At 38.1% G+C, this 11632-nt stretch overlaps 1 protein-coding gene across 1 annotated transcript in view; it reads left to right on the forward strand.

Moving 5' to 3' along the window:
- The window catches only part of LOC106067107 (uncharacterized), a 29228-nt gene extending 20475 nt beyond the window's left edge, over nt 1-8753 (forward strand). Inside the window, exons 18-20 of the mRNA XM_056038044.1 lie at nt 2965-3023; nt 3866-4085; nt 4820-8753. Of these exons, the coding sequence (XP_055894019.1) occupies nt 2965-3023; nt 3866-4085; nt 4820-5025 (485 nt within the window). The 3' untranslated portion in view covers nt 5026-8753. The remainder of the gene's footprint in view (nt 1-2964; nt 3024-3865; nt 4086-4819) is intronic.
- The last annotated feature ends 2879 nt before the right edge of the window (nt 8754-11632 follow it).

Genomic DNA, 11632 nt, shown 5'->3' on the forward strand with positions numbered 1-11632 from the left:
TTGGAGACTAACCTATCCCTATCGTTTTGAGCTTACAATAGAGAGTGACAGCAACAGTGGCGTAACTAAGGGGGGGGGGGATGGGGGGGAGAATTTTAAAATCCCCCCGGGCCCCCACCTAGGGGGGGCCCCCAAATGGGTGTCCGAAATTTATTTGTAAATACATAAATTAATATATTTGATTGACAAATAGTGTCAACGGGTGTGTTTTTTTTTCAACATTTAAGGATTAAATTTATCACAAAGACCTAGATCTAGGTCTATCGGTACGTTGACTTTGTTGACATTTAAACAAAAAATTTTCACAGAGAGATCAAATTATTTTTTAAAATTAGTCTTACATTTTAAACTTTGTTGCCACGAATAAAACTGCATGATATACAGCGAATTCCAGGTATCTTGTTACTTTTACTAATAATAGATCTAAATGGCGAGAATTATATGGCTACACTAATTAACCTTGAAGCAAAATTTACAGAATCGAGTATAACAGATCTAAAAGTTATTCTTAATAATGCTAAAATTGTCCATTATTCGGGTTTGGCGTCTATAATTTCAGAATTAAACTTCACACTCTAGTTGTTACCCCTCTATTCATCTTTCCTCAATCCAATGGAAACTCTCTTTTTATTTACATCTAATGATCTAATCCTTTTGCTTTCGCACAAAACATAAAAAAAATAATGACGTAATATCATATAATATTAACACATCCTTCCTTTTGAAGATATTATCATACCCTTCCTTTTAAAGTTCTTAAGAGTGATATCTACTATCTACTAGCAAGGCCGGCCCTAGCATTTGCGGGGCCCCTATGCGAAACGGATCTCGCGGGGCCTAGTCTGGGTAGGGATAAGCATAATGTCAAAATTATCTTTTTTGAATTAGAAAATAGGCATACTTTCGTCTTTGCAATAAATTTTTATCAAATGAAAGCTCGCAATGCCACTTTTTATTTATTGGCACTCCAAAATGTCAATTTCGTCTCTTCTTCAGGAGATTTGAATAAATTCAAAAAAAGTTCAGGACTTTATCGTATATTTTGCATTTTCAAGAGATTTCCTGGAGGCTCTGGAAAATCAGGAGGTCGCGAAAACCCTGTTATTTTATATACGTTATAATGGTTTAATTTAATAATGTACACTTGGAATTAGCGCGGGGCCTATGAAAGCGCGGCGCCCACTGCGACCGCATAGGCTGCAGTGGCCTAAGGCCGGCCCTGTCTACTAGGAACTTTAACAATGCGTCCATTTCTGGTTGTCTTGACTGGCACAACAAGTTCTCTAGACGTTGGTCTATAACTGTCTATTTCGTTTTTTCCAACAGTTTGCAGTTCATTGTCTTCATCTGTATCATAGTACCCAGAGATGTCTTCATCGAAACTCTTATTCAAAAAGCGTTGATTTCTTCTGTATGTTTTACCATCGTTTGTCTTTATGATGTAAGATCTGGGTGCTGAATGTTTTTTAGGACAACTGCTTTTTGCCATGTTTGACCTAGACGAACTCTCCTACAGAATAATCTTTAGGAAGTCTTGCTTTTGCATCGTATTTTACTTTGCTTTTCATCTGTCGTTCGTTGAGTAATATCTCTGCATTTTTAGCTACCGATGGTTTCAATATTTTGTAATCAGTTGGAATGAATCCCTGAGTCTTCTACTCGTCAGCAGTTGTGATGGTGAATACGGCAGTCCACTTATCGGACTATTTCTATACTCGAGCATAACGAGATATGGATCTTTCCCACTTTTGTATGCTCTGAATCCTTTTGCTTTCGCACAAAACATAAACAACCAACAATGACGTAATACCATATAATATTAGCACAGAATCTTCTTCATGCAGTGGAAAATTAAGAATTTTTTGCCTATCTTGAATTCTGGTCAAAGCTCCTGCGCCCAATTAATATAGTTCGGAAGAAACTACAAAAGTCTGGACTGCATATACGGGAAGCTGCTAAAGAAATTAGTACCCTTTCATGCTTTCTGAAAATGATGAGAAACTGACAAAACCCCAATCCATCGAAAAAGCAAAAGAAGGTAGTGAATACTATGGATTCCCTGTAATCAAAACAACCAGAAGAAAGAAAAGAGTTGATGGGAAATTGAGTTCTAATGTAGGACTGTCAATAGAACTGCAATTCAAACGTGTTGCGACAGATGTGCTGGACAGATTTCATATGGAGATGAAGGGCAGATTCCAAAGGCTGGAAAGAAAATGGATACCTTTGGGTTTCTTCTTGAACCAAGACACCTGTTAGATGAAGACACGCTTGTGACAAACTGTGCTACTTTTCCTGTTTGTATGATGAAATAAATGGAAAATCGCTTTTTCAATGATGTCATTGATGCACGAGCACTTTTCATAAACAAACCAGTAATACAATCACCAATAGACATATCGAGGAAACAGGCTTCATATGGGAATTACGTGTGCTCAAACTTTGCAACCTCCTCCGAATACCGCTAACACAGGCCACTTCCATTACGTCATGTGAGAGATCATTCTCAAAGCTCAAGTTCATCAAAAACTATTTCAGGAGCACAATGACGCAAGAAAGGCTTATCATGGTTTTAATGTCAGTGAAGTCACAAATACTAGAAAGTATCGATGTAGTTGATGTTATAGATGTTTTTGCTGCACATAATGCACGACGTGAAGCGATATCAATTTAGATTTGTCACTTGTGCATTATTTAACTAATAAACAACGGTATTATTTATTAAAAGAGTCTTGATGATTACTTTTTGTTAAGTTTACTGATATACTGAACCAATTTGATTTGAGGCTTATTTATTTTTGCGTACATTATCTCATGTCATATGTCGAATGTCAAAATGCAAGGGGCCCCCAAAGAGGTCAATCCCCCCGGGCCCCCAAATCCCTAGTTACGCCCCTGGACAGCAACTCTTCTGTTCCAATGGTGAGACTATGTTCAAATCCTTTTTTTAACGGGTTATTTCAGGAACAAAGGATGGAATTATACGACCACTTCCACTCCAAGAAACTTCTAAGAAAAACGCGGTAAGTTAAAACAAATTTAGTAACTGTAAAGTAAAAGAACAGTTTCCACTTTCAGACCTTGCAGTCTATGGGGCAGATGAAGTAAAGATCATCTGTTTCTGTGGACCATGGTTAACAAGGGTGTCATGTGGGCAGCACAACGACCTACCACCTTTACTTTTTTTTTTCTAACTAATGTCAGGTACGCATTAGCGCTGGGTGGACTCAGAGGTGCCGTAAAAAAAAACAGAATCAATAATACCAGTCTTCACCGAGATTCGAACCAGGACCCCGGGTTCTGAAGCCAAGGGCTTAACCTCCTCAGCCACCACGCCCCCCATCCCCGCAGTGGAGGCTTCAATTCATAATTGTCTTTCGTCTGTAACGACCTACATCCTGCGGGGAAACTTTGGGGTTAAGGCTCCAGTTCATCGACTTTGTTCCTTCTTCTGCAAGTCAAAACAGCTCTACCTGGCACATTAACATATAATATTAATATTAAAATATAGTACTAAATCATAAAATAGGACATTATTTTAAGTAAAATGTAAAATTCCCATTTCAAACATTGCGATCTATATGGAAAAAGATGTATCTTTTTCTGTGGCCCACTGTTAACGAAGAAGCTATGTGGCCAGAACAACTACCAACGGCCTTTTGTTTGCCCCAAATAATGTCAGGTACACATCAGTGCTAGGTAGACTCCAGGGCTCCCGAAGATCCTAAAATTAAAAATCCTAGACTTCACCAGGATTCGAACCCAGGACCTCCGTTTTGGAAGTAAGCGCTTTAACAGTCAGCCACCTTACCTTCCGGGGATTATTTTACATCATATTTATTTTCTTAAGTTCATTTCATTTCAGATTTCGGACCCAACTTGTCAAGTGGACAGGGGTAGTTTCGGGTGGACATACAATCTACTGAAGCAGCCCCATTTTACACCTGGTCTGTCCACCATTGCCAGTGACAGGCCAGCTCCTCAGTTGAAAAAGTGGGAAATGCAAGATCTGAATTTGCGGAAACTGCTGGAAGAGCTGTATACTGAGTACAAATTTATGACTCGAGTGATTCAATCAACGACAGGTAAAGAGTAGAACTAGAACTCACAATTTATACTTCAAATTACGATTCGGAATCTATATTTAAAAGTATTTGGACTAATAGCGTATTCTTTTCATTCCATTATTCCTATTTCCGAGATTTGGAAAATGCGTATATACATGGAAGAGATTTTTTTTTAAGGACAAAAAGAAAGAGAGGAGTGGTAATATTTTTCTTGTTGTTTCCTGATAACAATGTGAATGATGAAGACTTGCCTACCTGCCTACTTTTTTACTGCTTTTGAAATTGGATGTGCCAACGCGCTTTAATTACAACAGAAATGATTAAGATGTAAAGTAATGATAAAATGATAAAAATGATAGTAATGATTAAAAACGATATATTTAGTGAATAGTAAAGTTTCAGACTTTGTGATGTAAAGGTCACCTGACGAACCGCCTTTACTTTTCACCAACTAATGCCAGGTACTCAGTAGTCAGTAGACCTGGGTGGGATCCCAATATTAAAATTCTCAGTCTTCACCAGGTTTCAAACTTGGAACCCCCGGTTCAGAAGCCAAACGCTCTACCGCTCAGCCACCGCGACCTCCTTTAGTGTATAGTATTATATTTTTGCTTGTTTTTATGTACTTAATCTTTGTTGTTGTTTTTTTTCGTTTTTGTTGTTCTTTAAGAAATTCATATTTTTATTTTACTGTCTTTTGAAATGTGTATTTGTTTTCCAAACCAACAATTACGAAACGTGCTTTTCAACAGACTCCGACAAAACTGAAGCAGAAGTGTGCAACAAGCTGGAAGAAGGGCGCGAATATTTGTTGCAGAGGGCTCTCTTCTGGTTGGAGAGATCGTCGTCTGCTGACTCGATAGAGAGCAGATCTCTTGCTGGCAGAATACACAAACAGCTGGACACCCTTGCCACCACTTTGCAGCCTGACCAGCACAAGAAATCTGGCCCAAGCTAAAAATAACTGCAAGAAAGACTATCGTATTTATGCTTAACAATCTGTCTTTGCATATAATTTCATAATTTTTTAACTCACAGATACTGTGTAATAATCAAAAGAAATAAAGAATAATTGCATTCATTGACGTAACTAGGGGGAGCTGGAGTTGCGGGCCATGCCGGGTGACTTCCAAAATGGGGTGATACCCAAGTGGGAAAGATTCACCTTAGCAACAGCAGACATTTAAAAAAAAATGTGTTAGGGGCGAAATACCATTATGCGATGATGTACACTGGATATACAGTTCAATATTAATTATAATGTTTTCTGCTTTAAACAATTTTGGTTGAAACTCCATCGCAATGTCCAAAGCATTACACTATAATTTATATCACCAGCACAACGTTAAGCTGCACTCTCATTTAAGTATCAGCTTTCGTTGTATGGAAATAAACATATCTCCACACTTCGAAAATGTTTCATCAAAGCTATGAAAAGCACGGTTTTATTAGGAGGCCAACCGATAATCCGTGTTTATCAAATGACGACAGTCCTCTGCAATCAAGCATTCCCAAAATATAATAAGGCATTTATAGTACCGGTATATTCATTAACATTTTGAAAACTGGAAATTGATTAACGAGTTTTAAGATTTTAAAAGGGACTGAGAAGTGGATTTCTCAATGTCAGAAAAAAAATTGCCGAACCCCCTATTCAAGAAAGAATCAGGTCGGCGTCTAAGTTTATTGATATTTTTTGGCTCATCTTCTACCTAGAGTAGGTGATGTCATTTAATAGTCAATAATTGGAAGCAGACTTCCCAGTAAATAAATTTGATTTAGTAGCGATAAAGTTGTGTTGATGTTCAATTCAAAACAGGTCGCTGCATATAATGATTCACAAAAGTTTGGAATTTGAATTGATAAGATATCTATAGCCAGACAAAAAAACTGTACACTTGAATTTTGTATTATTCATTGGGACTCGAAAGAATCTCTGCTAATTTTTTCACTACGCCTATAACTGTCTCATGCCATCTGCGTGTCCGTGAGGTCATGTGAAATGCACTTTTAAAAATAATTAAGAACTATTTGACATTAACAAAGTAACAAACACCAGACTGTCATATCTAGCAATTCTGTCCTTTATGTTTGCTGTACAGAGAATTATTTCTTTGATGAAGTTATTAATAAGATGCACAGTTAAAAATTCAGTAGAGGAACATTGGAATTTAAAGTTTTGTTCGTTCTTGAACGCGTTAAAATGTTTATACATAGTTTGATTAGCTTTTGCACTTTGTGGAGCATTTTACGAAAGTTTTCACTGTTCATTTTTCGATACTAAGGTAACAGTATAATGTAGAACAGTGCCCATGGGAAGATTTTCAACGCCCATAATAATGTAAAGACTGTTTTTAATAGTTATTTTTAAATAAGTTAAACTCACCGGGTGAGACATAAGAAAGGAGGGACGCCACAACTTGTATTAGTGCCCTTTAAAAGCATACAGGGAGGATATGGTGCTGGATGAGACGATACAATTTACTCTCTATCTCTCTCTTTCTCTCTCTCTTTCTCTATTTCTTTCTTTCTATCTCTCTTTCTCTCTCTCTGTCTCTCTTACTCTTTATCTATCTCTTTCTTTCTTTCTTTATCTCATTTCTCTCTCTCTCTCGCTATCTCTCACTCTTTCTCTTTCTCTCTTTCTTTCTCTTTTTCTCTCTCTCTTTCTCTCTCTCACTCTTTCTCTTTTTTTTCTCTCTCTTTCTTTCTCTCTTTCTCTCTCTCTCTATCTATCTCTTTTCTTTCACTCTTTCTCTCTTTCTCGTTCTTTCTTTCTTCATTTCTATCTCTTTCTTTCTTTCTCTCTCTCTCTCTCTTCTTTCACTATTTCTCTCTTTCTTTCTCTCTCTCTCTCTTTCTCTCTCTCTCTATCTCACTCTTTCACTCTTTCTCTCTCTTTCTTTCTCTCTGTCTTTCTTTCTTTCTCTCTCTCTTTCTCTCTCATTATATCTCACTCTTTCTCTCACCCTTTATCTCTTTCTCTTTCTCTCTCTTTCTTTCTCTCTCTTTCTTTCTCTCTCTTTCTCTCTCTATCTCTCTCTCTATCTCACTCTTTCTCTTTCTTTCCTTCTCTCTCTCTCTATCTCTATCTCACTCTTTCACTCTCTTTCTTTCTTTCTCTCTCTCTCTATCTCACTCTTTCACTCTTTCTCTCTATTTCTTTCTCTCTCTCTATCTCACTCTTTCTCTCACTCTTTCTCCCTCTCTTTCTCCCTCTCTTTCTTTCTCTCTCTCTCTTTTTCTCTCTTCCACTTCACCCACTTATTTTCTATCTTATACACGTCACTTCTCTCTTGAACAGAATTACAAGTGTGCACCAATTCTTCAATGTCTAGGACAACACAGGAATTAATTTAAAAAAAACACGTTATTTAGTCGTAATTTATTAATTAGTTAAAAACTGTTCACTTACATTAGACTACAAAACCTTTTTTTTAAATAAGTAATTGAACAGCTTAGTGGCTAACGTCGGCTTTCAATTATGACGTCTAGAGATCTCGAGTTAGAATTCACACTCGAGTAATTTTAGTTATTGCTGTTAAAACGTCACCATGAAAACCTTCACCCTGATACCTCTTTCCCACCCCTTTTCACAACTGGTCCACAAAAATGATAAAACTCAAAGTGCATTCAACTTTCAATAGCAAAGACAAACAGACACTTAACTCTTATGCCCCCTGGCAATCATATCATTAAATCGATAGTATCTAATAAAGAACTTTCACATGTAAATTATTAGTGAGGTTTTTGTGATGTATATTTATATCTTGAAAGATATCTTATATGCTGAGCTTGTGGAAGGAGTCAGACCCAAGGGCCGCCCAAGACTAACATATTGAGATGTCTGCAAGCGAGACATGATAGCCACAGGCATCAGCGAAAGTATGTGGGAAAACATAGCCAAGGACCGGAGTGCATGGAGACAGACTGTGCGTGCTGGGACAACCCTCGCTAAGAACAAAAGAATTGGGAAAAAAAGAAAGCTGCCCTGTCCGATAGCCCTGAATCAGAGGCATACACATGCATGAATTGTGGCAAAGTCTGCGCACTAGAATTGGCTTGATTAGCCACACCAGATTCTACCCCGTCTCAAGATTAAACCAAAACCAGTGACTTTCGAGACTAAAGGAGCCATATATATAGTCATAATGTTTTGTTTCGTGTAATGCACGAATTGTAAGACAAATTTCCTTATGGATAATATACATTATTATTATTGTTGTAACCCTATGTCACAGATTACATTATAGAATTGTGTGTACATTTCACATTTGGAAGAAATATAAGCCCTCGACATGAGCCTCGGGATTTACCCCTCAAATTTAGACACTTGACAGCACGTCAGGATTTACCCAAGGGACGTGATTAGTATGTTTGAAATCTATTGGTTGATTTGAAATTAAACAAAGACATTTTTTTAAAAGAGTTAGCGGGGAGTAAGAAAGTAACGCCAGTCGATAAAATAATGTCCTTGTAGACAGTCACGTTTCTAAGAGCTCTGTTTGAAAAGCCTTTGTAATATGTTTCATGCTCATTGATTTGTAATTTGTACATAAACAGTACTTACGTTGTATTTGAATAAAGTTCCAGAGTTTTGTTTTATCAAAGAATCGTTAATTGTGATTCTAGATCGTCATTTTTTGTTAACTATTGAATTCAAGTAAAATCCCCGGCATAACAACACATCGTACCATCTGCATGTTGTTACACCCTATTTATGCTTGTAGATGCTCATAGTGCTATAGTCCAATCTCATTTGTGGACCAGTGGGGGGAGGGGGAAGGGGTATCTTGGGAAAGGTTTTCCGTGCTGCCTCTAGGCGCTCAGTAAACACAACTCTGCCCCCTTCATAAGTAGCCAAGCCAAGTTCAAGCGTACTTAGCCCCTCGGCCACGCTTCCAACTATTAATGTATAATGTGTTCTGGAGTGTCTGATCGATGGTCCCAGGTTCGAACTTTGCCTGGCCCTCACCCCACCTATTTGCCTCTCGGCATTCCAGTGAGATATTTGGATTACTCTGTAGTAACAGCCATAACTTGTTGGAAAAACAACCAAAAATATAAGAACCTAGGCTTGGAGATTAAGCGTTTATGGAAGTTTGGAAGTTATCTAAAATAACAATAACAACTAACCTCACAGATACCTTCAGGGCCTTAACATTCCTAGGAACATTCTCGTTGCCTGTCAGAGGGCGGTACTACTGCAGACCTGCCACATAACCAGAACATTCCTCGGTGGAAACTGATAAAGGGACCACGATGAATTTTGTTTCCCTTTAATAAAACTCGACCCTGGCAGCGCCAGAGAATGACTACTTGTTCATTTCTAACATAATAATAACAATAATCTTTATTGTTTATTATGGAAATGTTTACGTTAAGTTTTAGTTTCACACTAGTGCGTTCACACGAGTTTGACAAGAAATATGGGTGTTATGTTGTGAGTTAATCTCTTAGTGTGTAAACCTAACTGAAACTCACAGAGGCACTGCTTACGGGTATACGCTAGTCGATTATTTTGGAATATGTTATTACATATGCGAAGATCTTTTATAATACGTAAAGCGAGGGCAATCACATTTACTGAAATATAAAGTGGCCCATTCGACAACCCGTCCGTCCCATTTATAAACCGGCACCACGGGCACATGTCCAAGTTGCCCATATAGCCAGTCTGCTCCTGAATACAAGAATCAATAAAAAAATAAAATAACTAATTAGCTTATTTATTATTAGTAATTAATTATATTTTGTATCCTAAAAAGGGAAATGAATGCTACTTATTGAGAGATGTGGCTGTATATGTGGAGAATTCCTCTATTTACGTTTTGTGCACGTTTTTCCTCCCTCTTCACATTCTCGGAACAAGTTGAAATTTTGCGTAATTATATATATATTCGATGATAATACATGAATCAATCGAAAAATTAACCAATTAAGTAATCACTTGGTAATAATTTAATTTTATTTTATATAAAAAGGGAGCTCATTACTGCAGTATTGAGTTATAGACCAGTGATTTTGCGGTTCTTTCCCTTAGAGAAGGTTTATTTATAAAAGAGTTTTTTTTGTTTTTGGTTTGCTTTTGTCATTAAAATCATAGTGGAACTAACGAGCTGATTAATTTAATTGTGGACTGTTGGCGAGAGGCATAAACCACTCTGCTATCTATTCATAGGGCTTAAGTTCGAAACCCAACTCCAGCTGATTTGATTATGTTTGTTGAGTGCCTTAAAGCCAATAGAAAACCTCACAGATATCCTCCCTTCTTCCACTGGCCTATAAAAGAGATATGACTATTGTTATTGAGTGTGTGAGTGTGTGCTTCTGTGATGACAGTGAGATGAAGTTAGTGATTGGCTGGTGCTTATGGAGTGTGAATGATGCAAGATAAGCGGAACTCTCGTAAGCTGTCTTGGGTACGCCAGACGACTCCAGAATTCCAGAGTGAAAAGTCGTGATTTTATAGTGAGTTAGATTTTGTTGAAAATAACATATTTTTAAAATCAAGTCTTCTACATTTATTCCATTTCATTTCAAGTTGAATTATCTATATTGTAATTTAAGTTTAGATTTAATACGACTACAGCGGTTTAGTCGTCTGCCAGCAGTTTGGTGTAACAAGTCAACCGTCAACAACAACCAAACCATAGCGCACTTAGCGATAGATTCTGGAAGAGCAGGTTATGGAGCCTACATTAAGTTTCTTGGCTCTGACTCAATCAAAATCTTTGGGCCATGTGGTAGTGTTTGCAGTTTTGATGCGGAGGCCATGGCAGTCTGTGAAGCCTTTAAAGTCATTGACTCTCAACTCGGCGAGGGACATTTGAGAGCAACACTGATTGTTGCACTTCAGGCTTTGCAAGGCCCTGGACCATGGCCCCCCAATATCGACACTGTCTTTATGGACTCACACAACATAAAACAACGCTATGGCACCCCTGTAATAATGCAGTGGGCACCAAGTCACATAGGTGTGACTGGCAACACTATTGAAGACTCCTTGACCCGCCAGGGAGGGCGAACACCACCCAACGAACAGGCTGCGAGTCTTCACCAAGCTCTGGCTGTTATTTAAAAAACAGAAATGGAAAAGTGGTTTGAGTGCTGGGACAAGTCCCAAAAAGCCCGTGGAGTCTGGGAGCGCATGAGGCACCCTGACCGCACTTCCTCGTGGTGGAGACTGTCCAGGCCTGAGCAAGCTATTATAGCACAGTGCAGGACAGGCCACTGTCCAGTTGGCTCATATTTCTCACGGCTTTGGCCAAATTTTGATTCACTGTGCCCCCGCTACGAGGAAGAAGAGGAAACCTTGCCTCATATTCTGTTTGACTGCCCCAGACTTGCTGATCTCCGACAGGTCTGGGAAACCAAAAATTCTCGACCTGTATGGTGACATGTATGCAATACGCAAAACTGCAGGGTTTCTGTCCAGGGCTTTTGCAAGAGAGGCTTTTTAGCTTCTCTAGTCCTTACTCAAATGGATGATAATAATAATGACAATGATGATTATTGTCAGCATGAAAATGTGTTATACATAAACATTTTTAAAAATCTTTTAG

The sequence above is a fragment of the Biomphalaria glabrata genome, chromosome 8, assembly GCF_947242115.1.
Source record: "Biomphalaria glabrata chromosome 8, xgBioGlab47.1, whole genome shotgun sequence".
NCBI classification, from domain to species: Eukaryota; Metazoa; Mollusca; class Gastropoda; family Planorbidae; genus Biomphalaria; species Biomphalaria glabrata.